At 55.5% G+C, this 20,622-nt stretch overlaps 2 protein-coding genes and 1 non-coding gene across 3 annotated transcripts; 1 reads left to right on the top strand and 2 right to left on the bottom strand.

The window, feature by feature from the left end:
• The first annotated feature begins 840 nt into the window (after positions 1–840).
• Positions 841–8,550, top strand: LENG9 (leukocyte receptor cluster member 9). The gene is made up of 2 exons (XM_032976075.2): positions 841–2,134; positions 7,240–8,550. Exons 1-2 carry the CDS (start codon positions 1,725–1,727, stop codon positions 8,144–8,146), a joined length of 1,317 nt encoding a protein of 438 aa, XP_032831966.2. The 5' UTR covers positions 841–1,724; the 3' UTR covers positions 8,147–8,550.
• Positions 8,551–14,503: 5,953 nt separating this feature from the next.
• RPL38 (ribosomal protein L38) lies at positions 14,504–20,282 on the bottom strand. The gene is made up of 5 exons (XM_032976157.2): positions 20,185–20,282; positions 16,515–16,552; positions 16,205–16,265; positions 15,302–15,424; positions 14,504–14,605 (listed from the first exon to the last, which is right to left on the bottom strand). The coding sequence occupies exons 2-5, from the start codon at positions 16,515–16,517 to the stop codon at positions 14,580–14,582; spliced, it is 213 nt and encodes a 70-aa protein (XP_032832048.1). The 5' UTR covers positions 16,518–16,552; positions 20,185–20,282; the 3' UTR covers positions 14,504–14,579.
• On the bottom strand, positions 15,706–15,838 carry LOC116955233 (small nucleolar RNA SNORA3/SNORA45 family). The gene has a single exon (XR_004404817.1). It is a non-coding gene; the product is annotated as a small nucleolar RNA SNORA3/SNORA45 family (small nucleolar RNA).
• Positions 20,283–20,622: the final 340 nt, after the last annotated feature.

The following is a 20,622-nucleotide window of genomic DNA, read 5'->3' as shown; positions in this document are numbered from 1 at the left end:
AAAACCCCTGTTGTCTGTGTTTCTCCCTTGTGATGAGACTTTGTAGGATGAACGTTGAGATTTATAAGGGGAACGGGGTGACCAATAAGGTCTGGATTTGTCTGTAATCAGGTAGGGCTCTGATAAGGAGTTGGCAGCTATGGATATGCCACTTCGTTGATCGACCCAACTTGTGATGGCCATGGGTCGCTTCTGGGAAATTTTAAATAGTTCATCGACCACAGTTATCGATTTGAAGATTTTGGCCGATCCATGGACTGGGTTTACCTCAACATTAAATCACATATGCGCCGCACAAGAAGAGATTCATCTCAGGTAATCGATGCCTAGAGATTATTGCTCCGAAGACTTTAAATCTATATCAATCCGAACTGATAGATATTGATAACCGCAGGGAAATTGAATCAATTCAGCACCAATGTCACGTCACCCTCCCTCCCTCAACCCACCGCCGACCACGTGACCCCCAACTGGAAACGCTTCACGACACTGTCGTAAAAGCAACAAGGCCCCCCCCCCCTGCGCCGGTGTACATCAAACCAACTTTACGGCTAAATTTTGATTTAAACTTTTAAAGTTTTCGTGGCTGCAGGGATTCATATTCTTGGTTCTTTCGGTAAAGTCACCACCACGTAGAAGGAAAACAATGATAAAAAATATAAAACAGAAGGGAAACAATAAAAATATAAAGCAATAATAAAAATATAAAACAATAATAAAAATATAACACAATATTGTTTTATATTTTTATTATTTTATTGTTTCCCTTCTACGTGACTTTACCGAAAGAAACCAAGAATATCAACTTTACGGCGTAAAAGTGGATAAAGGTGATTTGAGTGGAGATGCCGTAAAGCGCTTTACGACAGTGTGTTCTGGGGGGCGTGGTCGCTCGTGCCAGGCCCGGTGCACCGCGAGAGGCCACGTGACGCGTCCACGGCTGCTCTAGCCGCCGGAAGGTCACGAGACACGAACCCGGCGTTGTTATTGGTTCAACGGACCGAAAACGGGCTTAGCAGATGCCACCACCAGCTGTCGACCACGTATGCCAAACTCGCTGCGTTTTATCCGCCCGGCGAATGCGCTCGTTGTTGTGAGCAGCGTCGCTCCTCGTGCCGGCTCCGCCGCTGCCGGAAGGCGTCTGCCGCCAACTGCCCAGCAGCCTCACTGTGCACCTAGCCTGGCACTGCGCCCGGTAGCAGCGTCCTTCACGAGCCTCCTCTTAGCCTAACACCGCTGGTTAACCCGTCGTAAGTCAACTTAGCTCCACGTCCTCCTGTACCGCATCGGCTCCATCTCTTCACCAGCCCGTGTCGTGCCCGTTCAGAATCAGAATATTTGCTCATACTGGAGGAATCCGACGAGCTATGAAGCTCTTTCGCACCCCCCCTCCACCACCCCTCTACCCCCACCCCTCTACCACCACCACGGATGTTTCTCGCAAGCGTGGAGGGAAGAGAGGGGGGCAGTGACCTATGTGACGTCACGCCCAGGTGAGTCACCGCCCATGTGACGTCACGCCCAGGTGAGTCACCACCCCCCCCCAGGTGACGTCACGCCCAGGTGAGTCGCCCCAGGTGACAGATCCTTAACAGAGGGTGGGGAGCAAGGAGCAAAAACACAGGCGGAGTGGAGCCTGGGACGGAGCGAGCCACAGGTGGAGAGGGGCCCTGGGGTGGAGGTGCTCAGTGGTGGAGGTGGATTCAGGAGTGGCGGGACTCAGGATGGAGGGGCCCACGGCGGAGAAGCGAGGTGCGGAGGGGGCTGGTGTTGAAGGCCCGAGAGTGAGAGTGGAGGAGCTCAAGATGGACGGGCCCAGGGTGGAGGAGCCCAACGTGGAGGAGCCCAACGTGGCGGAGCCTGGTGTGAAGGAGCCTAGTGTGAAGGAGCCTAGTGTGAAGGAGCCCAACGTGGAGGAGCCCAACGTGGAGGAGCCCAACGTGGAGGAGCCCAGGGTGGAGAAGGCTAGGGTGGAGGAGCCCAACGTGGAGGAGCCCAGGACGGAGGAGGCAGGCGTGGAGGGCCCCACGGCGGAGGCCGCGCTCTGTAAATTCTTCTCTCGTGGCCATTGCCGCTTCGGGACGCGGTGCCGCAGCCTCCACCACGGCACAGGGGGGAGGGGCAGCCCGCCCCGGTACGGCTCACCCTCACCACCAGTCCTCACCCTCACCACCACCACCACTCACCCTCACCACCACCACTCACCCTCACCACCACTCCTCACCACCACTACTACTCACCCTCACCACCACCACCACCACTCACCCTCACCACCACTCCTCACCACCACTACTACTCACCCTCACCACCACTACTACTCACCCTCACCACCACCACTCCTCACCCTCACCACCACTACTACTCACCACCACTACTCACCCTCACCACCACTACTACTCACCCTCACCACCACTACTACTCACCCTCACCACCACCACTCCTCACCCTCACCACCACTACTACTCACCACCACTACTCACCCTCACCACCACTACTCACCCTCACCACCACGACTCACCACCACCACTCCTCACCCTCACCACCACCACCACTCCTCACCCTCACTACTCACCCTCACCACCACTCCTCACCACCACCACTACTCACCCGCACCACCACTACTACTCACCCTCGCCACCACCACTCACCCTCACCACCACCACTCACCACCACTACTCACCCTCACCACCACTACTCACCCTCACCACCACTACTCACGCTCACCACCACCACTCCTCACCCTCACCACCACCACTCCTCACCACCACCACTCCTCACCACCACTACTAATCTCCCTCACCACCACCACTCACCCTCACCACCACTACTACTCACCCTCACGACCACCACTCCTCACCCTCACCACCACCACTCACCCTCACCACCACTCCTCACCACCACCACTACTCACCCGCACCACCACTACTACTCACCCTCACCACCACCACTCCTCACCACCACTACTAATCACCCTCACCACCACCACCACCACTCACCCCCACCACCACTACTACTCACGCTCACCACCACTCTTCACCCTCACCACCACCACTACTCACCCTCACCACCACGACTCACCCTCACCACCACGACTGACCACCACCACTACTCACCCTCACTACCACTACTCCTCACCCTCACTACCACGACTTACCCTCACCACCACCACTCCTCGCCCTCACCACCACCACTCCTCACCCTCACTACCACCACTACTCACCACCACTCCTCACCCTCACCACCACTCCTCACCCTCACCACCACTCCTCACCACCACTCCTCACCCTCACCGCCACTCCTCACCCTCACCACCACCACTCCTCACCCTCACCACCACCACTCCTCACCCTCACCACCACTACTCCTCACCCTCACTTCTCACTACTCACCCTCACCACCACCACTCACCACTACTCACCCTCACCACCACTACTACTCACCCTCACCACCACCACTCCTCACCACCACCACTCCTCACCCTCACCACCCCTCACCCTCACCACCACTCCGCACCACTACCACTCCTCACCACTACCACTCCTCACCACCACTACTAATCACCCTCACCCTCACCACCACCACCACCACTCACCCCTCACCCTCACCACCACTACTACTCACCCCTCACCCTCACCACCACTACTACTCACCCTCACCACCACTACTACTCACCCTCACGACCACCACTCCTCACCCTCACCACCACCACTCACCCTCACCACCACTACTACTCATCCTCACCACCACTACTACTCACCTTCACGACCACCACTCCTCACCCTCACCACCACCACTCACCCTCACCACCACTACTAATCACCCTCACCACCACCACCCACCCTCACCACCACTACTACTCACCCTCACCACCACTACTACTCACGCTCACGACCACCACTCCTCACCCTCACCACCACCACTCACCCTCACCACCACTACTACTCACCCTCACCACCACTACTACTCACCCTCACGACCACCACTCCTCACCCTCACCACCACCACTCACCCTCACCACCACTACTACTCACCCTCACCACCACCACTCCTCACCACCACCACTCACCCTCACTATCACTACTCGCCCTCACCACCACCACTCCTCACCCTCACCACCACCACTCCTCACCCTCACTACTCACCACCACCACCACTATTCACCCTCACCACCACCACTACTCACCCTCATCACCACTCTTCACCCTCACCACCACCACTCCTCACCCTCACCACTCCACACCCTCACCACCACCACTCCTCACCCTCACCACCACTCAACCCTCACTACCACTACTCGCCCTCACCACCACCACTCCTCACCCTCACTACCACCACTCCTCACCCTCACTACTCACCCTCACCACCACCACCACTACTCACCCTCACCACCACCACTACTCACCCTCACCACCACTCTTCACCACCACCACCACCACCACTCCTCACCGTCACTACTCACCCTCACCACCACCACTACTCACCCTCACTACCACCACTCCTCACCCTCACCACCACGACTCGCCCTCACCACCACCACTCCTCACCACCACCACCACTCAACCCTCACTACCACTACTCGCCCTCACCACCACCACTCCTCACCCTCACTACCACCACTCCTCACCCTCACTACTCACCCTCACCACCACCACTACTCACCCTCACCACCACCACTACTCACCCTGACCACCACTCTTCACCCTCACCACCACCACGACTCACCCTCACCACCACGACTCACCCTCACCACCACCACTACTCACTACCACCACTCCTCACCCTCACCACCACGACTCGCCCTCACCACCACCACTCCTCACCCTCACTACCACCACTCCTCACCCGCACCACCACCACTCCTCACCACCACCACTACTCACCCTCACCACCACTACTACTCGCCCTCACCACCACCACTCCTCACCCTCACTACCACCACTCCTCACCCTCACTACTCACCCTCACCACCACCACTACTCACCCTCACCACCACCACTACTCACCCTGACCACCACTCTTCACCCTCACCACCACCACGACTCACCCTCACCACCACGACTCACCCTCACCACCACCACTACTCACCCTCACTACCACCACTCCTCACCCTCACCACCACGACTCGCCCTCACCACCACCACTCCTCACCCTCACTACCACCACTCCTCACCCGCACCACCACCACTCCTCACCACCACCACTACTCACCCTCACCACCACTACTACTCGCCCTCACCACCACCACTCCTCACCCTCACTACCACCACTCCTCACCCTCACTACTCACCCTCACCACCACCACCACTACTCACCCTCACCACCACCACTACTCACCCTCACCACCACTACTACTCACCCTCACCACCACTCTTCACCACCACTCCTCACCCTCACTACTCACCACCACCACTACTCACCCTCACCACCACCACTACTCACCGTCACCACCACTACTACTCACCCTCACCACCACTCTTCACCCTCACCACCACCACGACTCACCCTCACCACCACGACTCACCCACACCACCACCACTACTCACCCTCACTACCACCACTCCTCACCCTCACCACCACGACTCGCCCTCACCACCACCACTCCTCACCCTCACTACCACCACTACTCACCACCACTCCTCACCCTCACCACCACCACTCCTCACCACCACCACTACTCACCCTCACTACCACAACTCACCCTCACCACCACTCCTCACCCTCACCACCACCACTCCTCACCCTCACTACTCACCCTCACCACCACCACTCCTCACCACCACCACTACTCACCCTTACCACCACTACTACTCACCCAAACCACCACTACTACTCACCCTCACCACCACCACTACTCGCCCTCACCACCACTACTCACCCTCACCACCACTACTCACACTCACCACCACTACTCACCCTCACCACCACTACTACTCACACTCACCACCACAACTCACTCACCACCACAACTCACCCTCACTACCACAACTCACCCTCACCACCACAACTCACCACCACTACTCACACTCACCACCACTACTCACCACCGTTCCGAGTGGCTCCGTCACGTGATCGCGTTACCCTCCACGTCTCCTCCCCTCTAGCCCCCCCCCCCGCTCCGAGAGAGAGGGAGGGGGAGAGCTCTCAGGCTTGCTTTTGTGCACTTTTAAATAATCGAGATTGTAAACTAGTACTGGTAGGAACCTCCTGGTTACACCAGCCCACAGGGGATTATTGTGCCCGTCCGTCTGTCGTGCATCCAAAAATGGGAGGGGTGGGGCTGGGTGGGGAGGGGCTGGTCACCCCGTGGTGCCCTTATAAAACTCAACGTTTTACCTACTCACGCCGGCTTGTGCCCGCCCTCACAGTCGGGCATATTGTGCGGAATACACCACGTGGTGCCGCCGTTGACCCTGGCCATTGACCCAGCAACCCAACGTTCCTACCAGCTCCCTCCGCAGGAATGTGTATTTAGGACTGCGTGTTGTTGTTGTGTTTAGCCTGTTGTCCCCTATCCCCCTCCCCCACTTCCGCACCTCCGATGAGCACGTTTGACTACGTACGGTGCGAAAGAAGTTCAACGTACTACGTAGATGCTCACGGTGTGCCACGTGGTTTCCATCCCCGTGTCTCTCCTCGTCTCTCTCTGTGCCCCCGCGCCTCTCTCCGCGTCTCTCCCCGTGTCTCTCCCCATGTCTCCTGTCTCTCCCCGTGTCTCTTCATGTCTCCACGTGTCTCTCCCCACGTGCCTGTGTCTCCCCGTGTCTCTCCCCGTGTCTCTTCCCACGTGCCCGTGTCTCCCCGTGTCTCTCCCGTGTCTCCTCGTGTCTCTCCCCACATGCCCGTGTCTCTCCCGTGTCTCTCCCCACGTGCCCGTGTCTCTCCCGTGTCTCTCCCCACGTGCCCGTGTCTCCCCGTGTCTCTCCCTACGTGCCCGTGTCTCTCCCCACGTGCCCGTGTCTTCCCGTGTCTCTCCCCACATGCCTGTGTCTCTCCCGTGTCTCTCCCCGTGTCTCTCCCCGTGTCTCCCCGTGTCTCTCCCCACGTGCCCGTGTCCCCCCGTGTCTCTCCCCACGTGCCCGTGTCTCTCCCCACATGCCCGTGTCTCTCCCGTGTCTCTCCCCACGTGCCCATGTCTCCCCGTGTCTCTCCCCACGTGCCCGTGTCTCTCCCCACATGCCCGTGCCTCTCCCCGTGTCTCTCCCCACGTGCCCGTGTCCCTCCCCGCATCCTCCCCGCTAGCCCCGTCGTCGAGGGAAAGCTTCCCGCGATGCGCACGGCGTGGGACGTGGTGTCGCGCGTGCGCTGGGACGAGACGCTCGACGCCGCCGAGTGGAGCGTCGTCTACGTCGACCGCTTCCTGGGGGAGCTGGAGCGCCCTTTCCTCGACTTCTGGTGGGGGGGGCTGGCGGGAGCCCCCCACGGCGAGCTGGCCGTGCCGCAGCACCGCGTGCGTCGCCTCCGCTGGCGCGGGGAGTGCGTGTGGGACCGCGAGCGCCGCCTCGACCGCGTCTTCGGCTCCACGGGGGACGCCGTCGTCTTCGGCGACCCGCCGGCCCCCCGCCCGGGGGCAGCGGCCGGGGAACAGGGGGCAGTGTGGGACCAGGGGGCAGCAGCCGGGGACCAGGAGGCAGTGTGGGACCAGGGGGCAGCAGGGCAGCACCTGGAAGGGTCAGACGAGAGAGCGCAGAGGGATGCGGCAGGACCAGAGAGGGCAAGCTGCAAGGACGAGGCCGGAGTAGAGGGGTCGATCCTTGAAGGGACGGGCCTCGTGTATGCAGCGGCGTTGGGGGGGGCAAATGTTAAGTGCGAGGCAGGACCCAAGGGGGCACGGCCAGAGCCAGAAGGGGCAAGGCCCAGGGATGAGGCAGGAGCCAAGGGGGCCGAACTTGATGAGGTTGGATCAGAGGGGGCATGGTCCGGGGATTGGGCATTCACAACGAATGAAGCAGCAGCAGAGGGAGCACGGTCCAGTGAGTGGGCATGGCCCAAGGATGAACCAACAACATCAAAGGGGGCATTGTCTGGGGATTGGGCATTGGCAAAGGATGGGGCAGAACCAGATATTGGGCAGGGCCCCGTGATGGGACAGGAGCAGAGACTGGGCAAGCCCCAGAGATTGGGCAGGAGCAGAGGGGGCATGGCCTAGCGGTTGGGCCAGGGCACAGGCACGGGGCAGGGCCAGAGAGGGCACGGGCTTGGTTCCACGCCAGGCCGAGCCTGGCAGGAGTCAGGCGGGGCCGCCCCTGCGTTCCGTCAATGATGCCAATTTGTTTTTTTTATTTGTCGCGTCCCTCCGATACGCAGGGGCGAGTGCGGAGCGCCTCTCCGTCTCATCCGGAACATCTGAAAGTGGGGCAAACCCGAGTGGCAGCTGTCCCCCGTGCGACGTGGGGGGGGGGGGGGGGTGACTCAGCACCTTGGCCTGGTCTGTCTGATGCGCTTGCAGAGCAACAACCTCAATGTCACAATTCAGGTTGCTCAAGCCAGACAACTGCGCACAGGAGCAAAGCGGGAGTGGTTGTCTCCCACCCCTGTGATGTCTCCTTGGTATTTGTGGATCGGGGCATTGAGTCGTCAGACATTGTTGTCGAGTGTTTTCCGGATGACCAGTCACACGCTGCTGCAGAGTTTTTACAATTTCCATGAGCGCATCGTGATTTGTTAAGTGGGTGCGATTTCGGGCGGAGTCTGTTAGGGGGGGGGGGGGGGGGGGCAGCAGTGATTGCTGCTTTGTTTGTGTGTGTGTGTAATTCCCATCGAGTAATTTGCGGCCAAATTATTTATTTATTTGGACCCTGATGCCGGCACGCAGTGGCGTCACAGGATCTCTCTGACGTCCAGCTTCGAGTGGTTGCGTTTTATGTATTTCGCAGTTAACATAACCACCCCCCGCGGTAATAACCAGGACGACCGCCAGTTCCGGACCGTGAACCTCTGCATTGAATGGCCGTGAACTGCAAGAACACGACCCGGGTCCGTCCGGTGCTCGTTGAGCTGCAGTTGGCTTCTGGTTTGTGTGCAATGAGAGCGACCTTTAGCATTATGAGGTCGTGCTCATTGCACCCAAAGCGATTGCCACAAATGAACCACAATATGATAATTGTTTTTTTTACCCATTTTATCTGGCAACAAAACTGACAAAAATGTTTTTTTTACAAGGAGTCATGTTTGCATTTGCCACAATACCTGCGGTCGGAATGCAGACAAAAACTATAACTCTGATAATGTATTGGCACCGTCCTTGAAATTGATTGGTCCACACCCGAGACAGCTTTCCTTAGAGCCTCGTCTCACGTGGTGTCTCGGGTGTGGACCAATCAATTTCAAGGACAGTGCCAATACATTATCAGAGTTATGGTTTTTGGTTTGCATTCCGACCGCAGGTATTGTGGTCAATGCAAACATGACTCCTTGTAAAAAAAAAAGGTGTCAGTTTTGTTGCCAGATAAAAGGGTAAAAAAAACAATTGTCGTATTTTGCTACTGGCAAAGGAGGTTCCAATGGTGAACCACAATACTCGGCTGATCTCGCCAAGGAGCAAGAACCGCTAACGCCGCTCATCCTCGCAGCGGCGGCTTTTGGCCAAGCCGTCGAACAAAGACGGTGGCCACCGCATCGCGCGGCGCTTTCGGACGCGCTTCTTGCGGCCGTCTGGAACGCTCTTCCTTCCGAAATGAAGCTATAAGCACTTTAAAATCAACTCGATTGAAAGCTAATTTCTTTAGAACTGCTTTTTTGCGTTTAGTTTGCGGTCCTTCCCCCCCCCCCCCGCACCTCCGTTGTAGTCGTGGCTGGCCACGTACGGCGCGAAAGAAGTTAAACATTCATACGAATCAAAATAAAGGTGTTTGGGTTAGATCGCGTTATTTATAAATGTGTCGTAACCCTCCACCACCCGACACGGCCAATCGGCAAAAAAGTGCCACGTTGACAAAAGACAAATAGTTCACTACTTTAGCCCACCGGTGTGTTGAGTGAATCCACAACATTTACAGTTTCACTCTTCAACACACCGGTGGGCTAAAGTAGTGAACTATTTTGTCTTTTGTCAACGTGACACTTTTTTGCCGGTTGGCCGTGTCGGGTGGTGGAGGGTTACGACACATTTATAAATAACGCGATCTAACCCAAAAACCTTTATTATGAATAATATTGGTCGCGAAAGCCTACGTGTTTTAAACATTCATACGAATGTTTTATATTTTTATTATTTTACTGTTTTCCTTCATACGTGACTTTACCGAAAGGACCGAGAATATTCACACGAACGTCGGGCCCCTGGGCGGCTCGCGACGCCGCGTTTCGCCGTGCGCCACTCCAGTTTTGTTTACAGCATTCATGCCCCCCCCCACCCCGCCCCCCCCACACCCTTTGCTCTCCTCGCCCCCCCCCCCCTCTCAAATCCTATTTTTTGCTGTCTCGATTTTACCGGTAATTTTCTGTTTGTTTAAAAAAAAAGAAAACAATTGTAGCCGTCCGGTTGCTGTTACGGAATATTTCGCTTGAACCCGGTTTACACTTCTGGAATCCCTCCGTGAAATCTCGCCTCGTTTATTTGTTGTTGTTGTTGTTGTGGGGACGTAAACGCTTCGCGAAGTTGGCACTGACGCAGACGCGCGAGCGGGCACGCCCCGGTGTCGAGGAACCTCCAGTTTTTTTTTGTGCTTGTATCCCGTTGGCTCGCGCGCACAAAAGCCCTCGGAACTCCCTTCCCGCGCGGGTGTCGAGGAATCGTCGTCGTCGTCGTCCCCTAGCGTGGTGCAGAGAGAAAGATGCCGACTTCCCACCGGTTCGTGTCTCTCTCCGTGACGGCTGTTTCGCCCCACCACCCCACCCTTGCACGGTGCGGGTTTGCTCCAGGGGGCTCCGGTTCTAATCGCGCACGCAGGCGCTCGTTAACCGCCTTCTGCCGTTCCGAGACTGTGCGCAAGTCGCGGCGAGCGGCCCGGCGCAGCAGCAGCGCCGTCGTTTTTAAGGGCGTCGTTACTCGCCGCGGAGAACCGTAGCGACGCGACCGCCGCCACTCGACGTTAGCCGGCGCCGACACCGTGCCGCGCGGCCCTCCCGCGTGTCCTTTGGACTGCCCGGTGACGTACGCGTACGACGCCGGAATGGGTAAGGGGTTAGTCGACCGCCAACGACTTTAATTAACAGGGCGCTTCAAAAAAAAGTTAACACTTACATGGGACTGTCGTTTTTCAATGGAAAAACGAACGGGGAGTAATGCACCGTGACGTGATAACGAATGTAATGTTAATGGATTCGAAAAGTCAAATGGTCTCCCACTTATTCTTGGTTCTTTCGGTAAAGTCACGTTGAAGGGAAGCAACGCCGTTGGTTTTTCACACCTGATGATGACTGTTTGTGTTGCAGTCGAAACGTCGTGAGAATTTTATTGTTTTATGTATATTTTATTATTTTATTGTTTCCCTTAAACGTGAATTTACCGAAAGAACCAAGAATATGTATCACTGCAGTCACGAAAGCTTTAATTCAAAATTTGGTCTCCCACTTGTTTGGCCCATCATTGTCAACGCTATGCCTGGAATCTTCTCCACGTGCTCTCCAGAGCCCGGAGGCAGCACATTTCTCGTGGTTTCGTTGCAAATTCTCAGAAGCGTTAACATTTTTTGTTATGAAGCACCCTGTTATATTGAGGACCGCAGAGCTTGGAGGGTTGTTGGTAGCACCGGCTCCTCACCGCCTGGCGGCTGCTGCCCTCCCGCTACGTTACTCCCACCACTGAGACGTCTCTACGAGCGAGTTCTGTCCAGCGGCGCGTCAAGTTTCCTGTAGGCACCTTTTTGGCGGTAATCAAAGTATGAAAAAAAATAAGAAGAGGTTTTTACCCTTTCTGGTAGTAAAACAGCAGGTGCTAAGATGTTCAAACACCAAATGGAAACCTTTTTCTGGCAAATAGGTCCCATATTGTAGCTGCTCACCCAGAGCTAGAAATGCCCTGATATAGTGGCATTGTCTTTTTGTGCTGTTCACCTTTTGGCGTCCTCTGGTCTAACGCCGTTTTGAGACTTAGGCTCTAAAGAATGCTGTCTCTGGTGTGCACCAATCGGTTTCAAAGACGATGCACATACTATCAGACCGTGTTTTTATGTTTGCACGTTCACCACAAGTAGTGTGTGGTTAATGCAGACGTGATTCCTTGTAAAATGTTTCTGTTTGGTGTTTTAACATCTTCACACAACTGTGTTATTACCAGAAAGGGTCAAACCTATTCTTATATTTTGATAATGGCAAGGGCAGTCCCATGATGGAGCTGCTCAACTCCCGAGCTATAAATACCCTGATAATGGCATTGTCTTTGTGCTGTCCGCCTTTTGGTAAGACGAGGCTCTAAAGAAGGCTGTGGTCTTTGTTGCAGGCCAAGGGGCCGTCTATAAATGACGTCACGCACATCAGGGGGGTGGGGTCAGACATTTGTGATGGGGGGGGGGGAGAAATGTGACGTCACATCAAAATGCACAACTTTAATTGAATATAGACAACACGTTCTACTTAATTAGACTTTTTAATGTTTTCTCCTACAACATCAGAGTGCAGCGCCACATTAAATACGCCCTACATTGACAATAGTTTAAAGCGATTTGAAGCATGTTTTATTTTGGGGGGGGGGGGGGCAGAGCTTTGTGACATCATATTGGAGGGGGGGGGTCTGACATTTTGTGACGCCGTGTGACGAAGGGGGGGGGGGGGTCAAAAATCGCGTGACGTAATTGATGGACTGCCCCCAATCAATTTCAAAGACAATGCATCGTCTTATCTAGAGCGTGTTTTTTGCATGCTCGCCGCAAGTACCGTGTGTGGCTACTGCAGCATTCATTTCGTGCAAAAAGGTTTCTATCGGGTGCTTGAACATCTTAACGCCTGTTTTATTGCCAGGAAAAAAACCCCATCATTTTTTGTCATGTTATATATATTATCGGTTTTGAACAATTTCCTCGTGTGTCTAGTGGGGACATGGTGTAAAAAAGGCGTCGTATTCTCATGAAAGGGCAGCCTCGAGTGGCGAGCAATCGTTTTGAATCGACGTAACCCCCCCACCGCCTCACGCACGGGACGCTCACTGCATCGCCGCGTGCGACCGCGGGATTTGGCAACGTGAGCAAAGCCCCGGTACATCACTCGGGGTTGCTACGCACGGAATGCAAACAGGACCCCCCCCCCCCACCACCACATCTCTCTTGTCCAAGCCCCCCAGCGTCTCCGTCCACCCGCCGCGAGCCTCCTCCACACGTCCTGTACCAGTTCCCCAATTCCATGTGCAGCCCCAAATTATACCCCACCCCTCCCCGCAATCACATACCCGGTAATGGTGTGGGTGGTGGTTGTGGTGGATGGCAACGGTTGTGGTGGACCGGATAGTTGGTGGTGGTTGTTAGTGGAAGGATTGTCATAGCACCCCCACAGCGTCTCTGCGTAGGATACTGGGGGTGCCATTCCATCGGCCGGGGGGGGCTCTTCGCAGCCACTTTGGCGAGCGCGTCGCCAACAGAGCCTTCCGCCGGCAGTCACCGAGACGGTCGGGGGCACGGGGGGCCTTCAGACCACGTTGCCCGGGCGGAACGCGAGGCCCATCAGTACCACCCCCGACGGTGGCGCTGCCACGTGACCAGAGCAGACCGTGGAGGTGGGGGGGCAGGTCACAACGGTGTACGTTGGGACCGTGGCGCCAAGCTCCGGAGATAGCGGCGCCTCGTGGATTGCTAAGCTCCAGCTAGGGGTGACCGATGCATGGTGGTGCACAGTGTGGTGGTGGATGTGGTGGTAAGCGGTGTAGTGGTGGATGGTGTGGAAGCAGTTTAGTGGTGGATGGTGGTGCGCAGTGAAGTGGTGGATGTGATGGAAGGTGTCAAGCGGTGTCGTGGTGGATGTATGGCTGCGTGGCCTCGTCTGTCTTAAGCTGTAGAATCCCAATTCCTCTGAGAATCACAACCAACGCCCGCACACTCGTGCCATAACACTCCTCAGTGCAGCCTTAGAGCTGTTTACGAGCACCCATCAAGGTTGGAAAAGCCTCAAAAGGTGGTTTGGGGCCGTGTGGACAACACAATTATCTGGCGTCTTCCCAGCACAGATTCATACAGATTTGATAGAATGCACCAGATATTAATTTAAGGCCAAGAAAACTCCTTTCTGCTTTGCGTTTGGTGTGTTGTCCTTCCCACCCACCCCCACACCTCCAGTGAACACGGTTGGTTATGTAGGGTGTACATACGGACTACTAAACATACACATACCTAAGGCAGAGGGCCCCATGACAGGTTAAGACAGAATTAGCAACCTGGAAACCGAACTCAGGTCGGCAGATTCACTGTGCAGTGATCGCACAGACTTGGCCACTACGCTGCTGGATGAAGTTCCCCCCCCACCCCCCACCTTTTTGTATGCACGTAGAACTTCTTTCACACCACACTTAACCAACCGTACCAATCATACCCACACAGCCAGTACCACACTCGCCCCACAAGAGGCCCGAAGCCAGAGGTCTTTCTCACGGTGGGATTTTATTTTAATAATGAACAGAAGGACAGCGACATCAGCAGCAGCTGCTGTTGCTACTACTACTTGAGCTCCTTCACCTCCAGACCTGAAACACACGCGGCATGCACGTAGCAGGTCAGCACAGAGATACGAGTTTAATGGCGAGTGTTCACATTCATGTGTGGGGCAAGTGAGCGCTATTGTCGCACCACGCTACGAACCCCGGCGGCCCGAGTTCAATACCCGCTCACTACCTACATCAGTGAAGATTATCTGAACCGGTTCTGGGCCTCCCCTAGGCCGACTAAGCCTCAAATGAGTACGTGGTGCAGTGCGTAAACATTGCCACTGGGGAGATAAAGGTGCCCAGGAGTGTGGTGGTAGCCACCCACCCCTTGCCTTCATAGGTGCTCGCTAACAGCACTTGCCCCAATAGGCTGTTAAGGCTACCCGGGGATCTTGGTCTTCATGTAGTGCAAGTGCGATAAGTGGGAGTGGTGTGATTGCTAGTGAAAGTACTAAGGATGTGTAAGCTTGCATCGTGTGGTTGAATTGTGCGAGTACCACAGCACTTCAGTGAGGGTGCGAGTAGTATTAAGTGTACTCTAGTGAGTAGTGTGTACCGTAGTGCGAGTACCCACGAGTAGAAAACGACAGCACGTGTGTGTTGTGAGAGTACTCGGAGCTCTGGTGTGCGAATTGTAATTGTGTAGTGTACTTCAGTGCGTGCAGTACGACTAACTCCAGTGTGCAAGGTACTCATGAGTACTATCCGGTGGGGTGGGGGGGTGAGAGTGGGTACCCGGTGGGAGCGACTGCTTGATCTTGTCTGCCTTCTCCTGGTCCATGATCACCAGGGTGTACAGGAAGCGAGAGCAGCGCAGCTTGAACTTGTAGTTAACTTTGTTCTTCTTGATCTTCACGGCTGAGACACGGAAGGGCGGGCGGGCGTGCGCGTTAACACATCCTCCTACTCTCACAGCTTGGAGGGGGGGCAAGTGCCGTTCGGCCGACACGGCCCACGGAAGCCGTGGTTGGGCCAGCCAGCCCCACTCCCGACCGCCTTCGTCCGTCCAGTGGCGACGAGATGACTGGCAGATGCACCACCTGTGCCTCCCCTACGGTGCCAACTTGCTCCCCACACACAAGCTAGCGTGCACACACACCCCCGTTGCAACGTCCTTCGCTGGTAAAATCCGAGCACACGCATGTGGCAAGCCAGGTGACCGGGCCGCTCACGTGGGAGCGGCCCAGTGAATAAGGCGAGCCGGGTTAATCTGCGAGCGCAATAGCATGTGCTGGCGACGGCGCACACCAGCACATGACTCTAAGCCTCGCCCAATCACGAGAACACATCGCAAGACAGTCGAAATCCACTGGAGACACGCAACACTTCTGGAATTGCAGATGAACTCCACTCGTGGAGTTGAGGTGTAGTGCTGGTAGTGCAATGGTGTGTTGTGGTGTAGTGCTGGTAGTGGTGTAGTACTGGTAGTGGAGTGTTGAGGTGTAGTGCTGGTTGTGGTGTAGTGCTGGTAGTGGTGTGGTGTAGTGGTGTGTTGTGGTGTGGTGCTGGTAGTGGTGTGTTGTGGTGTAGTGCTGGTAGTGGTGTGTTGTGGTGTAGTGCTGGTAGTGGTGTGGTGCTGGTAGTGGTGTGTTGAGGTGTGGTGCTGATAGTCCAGTGTGATGCAGTGCAGCGGCTCACATTTGGCATCCTTTCTCCGTGCCTTGAGGAGGAACTCCTTGATCTCCTCAATTTGGCGAGGCTGAGGAGCACAAGACAGGCGGCGATCACCCACCCATCCACCACAGCTCACACGACCATCGTAGGCCACACGCAACAACTCTCGCAGCCATCGCCACATCTCACACACACCACCAACACAGCCTGCACGACAGCACCGACGACACGCAACAGCGCCACGGCGGCCACCGACGTTTAACGGTGCACGCGTGCGGTTCATGATGTGTGCGTCGTGAACTTGGTCACGTGCCAAGCGGATTCCCCCTCTCACCATTGCTGCGCGCTTCTTCTGTTGCCGCTTGGGTCAAGCTGCACACGCACACACAGCAAAGATGCCACGTTAGCCGCACGGCCTGCCTCAAGCGTTGCCCGTAGAGCGAGGCCCCCACCGCCCTTTGTATCCCCAGCGGTGGTTGTGCGCAAAGCAGCGGATACTCATTTAGGGCCGAGTCGATCTAGGAGGCACAGAACCGGGCTCGGGTTATACACCAATTGATGTAAAGTCAGCCGCGGCCGGGAGTTGGAACACAAGAGGCGTTTGCTTGCTGGGTTTGTAGTTGGGCAGTGTGTGCACCAACCACTGTGCCACCGCTCCCCACACACACGGCAACAACCCTTCCCCCTAGGCCCTCCCCCCATGAGGGCAAGTCATGAATCACGTTGGGCCATCTACTGCGTGGACCGAAGACTACACGAGCATATAAATACAGTACAACATGGCGGGGAATGGCTTACAAAACTAAAATAACAAAATTGTATCCTGTTGATGTTATGAAATAATATACGACAGGGCAATAACGTTTTGCCGCCCGCTGCTGGACATCTGTGGGAAAGAGCTTTATAGCTCATCGAATTCCTCCAGGATAAATATTCCGATTCTGAGGCCACCACGTTTGATGCGGAAGGTCACGTTATGAATGTATGGAGCCGACTGGAGTTCAAGATAATTCACAAACACCACCATGCCGTGAACGCGGAAGATGCCCTGGGGTTTGATCTTCCACGAAGCTGCTCACGGTCCCTACCCCTAAGCGCGTCACCAACTGCACAAAGCATGGGGGCAGCAGCAGCAGTGGATGCGATGATGCGCAAATGGACAATTAAAAAATAACTCTCCTGTAGCGGTGTGGCGACTGTGGCCATCCAGAACAGAGACCGTACAACGACGTCTAACGAAGCAACGACCCTCCCTAGATCTACAAATACAAAAGAGACATCGCAGGGGCGATACACACTACTACTCCGCTACGCCTGGGCTTGACCACCCGGAATGTGATATTGCAAGTCATTGGCTCCGCAATCTACATCAGCAGCCGTACATTAATAAATAAGACGGGATGAGATAGCCCCAGGTGGCTATGGGGGGTTAACAACCCCAAGTGAATTGGTTCAGACACGTTATGGCTATACGAGATGTTAACTACCTCGCCTGGTATGCAGGAAGTCGTAGGTTCGAGCCAGACCCTGCCACCTGCTGTATATTTGGAGTCTGCGTCTCTCTCCCCGTGGTTGCGTGGATTTATCCGGTCTTCCACCCCCCATTCCACATTTAGAAGCATGCGCTTACAATTATTTATTTGCTACGGCAAATGTCCACACAATAAGCCACTTCGTTGGAGCTGCTATATCACTTGTGATGGACAGGTCGCTTCTGAAAAAAAGAGCCATATAGCTCAGTATGGGGCGGGGGCTTACCTAGTAAGATAAACTAAATATGGCTGTCCGCCTGATGATGCCGGTTGTAATTACTGGCAAAACGTCGTACTCAGATTGTAAATGTTATGGATTTGCTCTCCAGCAACACAACCGGTGGTGCTGTACTCGTGACGAATTGGCCACGTTTTGTTTACGTGACGTTCAAAACACTTAGTGGCAGTAAAAAGCATGGACTCGCGCTCCAGAGGGCACGGCGTCCGTGGTAGACACGGAGCGACGAAACGAACCCAGCACGCCAACTACGACCAAGAACGACCACACACACACCGTAGTGAGTACCCCCAACACTAACCAGCACCACACACACACCGTAGTGAGTACCCCCAACACTAACCAGCAACACACACCGTAGTGAGTAGCCCCAACACTAACCAGCACCACACACACACCGTAGTGAGTACCCCCAACACTAACCAGCACCACACACACACCCTAGTGAGTACCCCCAACACTAACCAGCACCACACACACCGTAGTGAGTACCCCCAACACTAACCAGCACCACACACACCGTGTTGAGTACTCCCAACACTAACCAACACCCCCACACACACCGTAGTGAGTACCCCCAACACTAACCAGCACCACACACACACCGTAGTGAGTACCCCCAACACTAACCAACACCACACACACACCGTAGTGAGTAGTCCCAACACTAACCAGCACCCCCACACACTGTAGTGAGTACCCCCAACACTAACCAACACCCCCACACACACACTGTAGTGAGTACCCCCAACACTAACCAACACCCCCACACACACCGTAGTGAGTACCCCCAACACTAACCAGCACCACACACACACCGTAGTGAGTACCCCCAACACTAACCAGCACCACACACACCGTAGTGAGTAGCCCCAACACTAACCAGCACCCCCACACACACACTGTAGTGAGTACCCCCAACACTAACCAGCACCCCCACACACACCGTAGTGAGTAGCCCCAACACTAACCAGCACCACACACACCGTAGTGAGTACCCCCAACACTAACCAGCACCACACACACCGTAGTGAGTACCCCCAACACTAACCAGCACCACACACACCGTAGTGAGTACCCCCAACACTAACCAGCACCACACACACACCGTAGCGAGTACCCCCAACACTAACCAACACCCCCACACACACCGTAGTGAGTACTCCCAACACTAACCAACACCCCCACACACACCGTAGTGAGTACTCCCAACACTAACCAGCACCCCCACACACACACTGTAGTGAGTACCCCCAACACTAACTAGCACCACACACACACGGTAGTGAGTACCCCCAACACTAACCAGCACCACACACACCGTAGTGAGTAGCCCCGATACTAACCAGCACCACACACACACCGTGGTGAGTAGCCCCAACACTAACCAGCTCCACACACACACCGTAGTGAGTACCCCCAACACTAACCAGCACCACACACACCGTAGTGAGTACCCCCAACACTAACCAGCACCACACACACACCGCAGTGAGTAGCCCCAACACTAACCAGCACCACACACACCGTAGTGAGTAGCCCCAACACTAACCAGCACCACACACACACCGTAGTGAGTACCCCCAACACTAACTAGCACCACACACACACCGTAGTGAGTACCCCCAACACTAACCAGCACCACACACACCGTAGTGAGTACCCCCAACACTAACCAACACCACACACACACACCGTAGTGAGTACCCCCAACACTAACCAGCGCCCCCACACACACCGTAGTGAGTACCCCCAACACTAACCAGCACCACACACACCGTGTTGAGTACTCCCAACACTAACCAACACCCCCACACACACCGTAGTGAGTACCCCCAACACTAACCAGCACCACACACACACCGTGGTGAGTAGCCCCAACACTAACCAGCACCACACACACACCGTAGTGAGTACCCCCAACACTAACCAGCACCACACACACCGTGTTGAGTACTCCCAACACTAACCAACACCCCCACACACACCGTAGTGAGTACTCCCAACACTAACCAGCACCACACACACAGACCGCAGTGAGTACTCCCAACACTAACCAACACCCCCCACACACGCGCGTGCCGGGCCGCAATTAACGCGGCACGACCGAGCCCGGGTTCCCCGCGAGACACCGACTCGGTTGTCGCGGCGTTTCGCGACGCGGGCGGTGTCGGATGGATGCGGATTGCGAGGCGACGTGGCGGCCACTCCGCTCCGGCCGCGTGCCTCCTCACCTAGGCCGCAGCTTCCTCCCTCTTCCTCCTCGCCGGAAAAGGCAGCGGCTACCCACAATCCCCTTTATATAGGGGGGGGGGGGGGTCAGCCGGTGCTACGGCGAGCGCGTGCGGACGCGTTGATTGATATTTACGAAACGCGATTTTTGTTGTCAATGTTTAAAATGTAATTTCTTTTCAGATCAGACCCCCGCTTGCTTTGCCCAACGCCACGCGGATAACTTTTTGTTTGTTGTCACAGCTCTCTCGCTGGTTCAGCAGTTCCACTGTTGGATTATTATTTTTTGTTTTACGCCTGAGGACGACCGCTTGGTGTTGCGCCCGAAACGTCGGGGATTTTATTTTAGTTTTCTACCCGCGTGAGTTTACTGAAAGAACCAACGAGTTTGGATTCCTTGCAGTCGCGAAAGCTTCAAATCAACAATAAACTAAATCCTC

The sequence above is a fragment of the Petromyzon marinus genome, chromosome 58 (genome assembly GCF_048934315.1).
Source record: "Petromyzon marinus isolate PM22_M1 ecotype Great Lakes invasive population chromosome 58, UKy_Petmar_22M1.pri1.0, whole genome shotgun sequence".
In the NCBI taxonomy this organism is placed as follows: Eukaryota; Metazoa; Chordata; class Hyperoartia; order Petromyzontiformes; family Petromyzontidae; genus Petromyzon; species Petromyzon marinus.
This window is presented reverse-complemented; position numbering and strand designations above follow the sequence as displayed.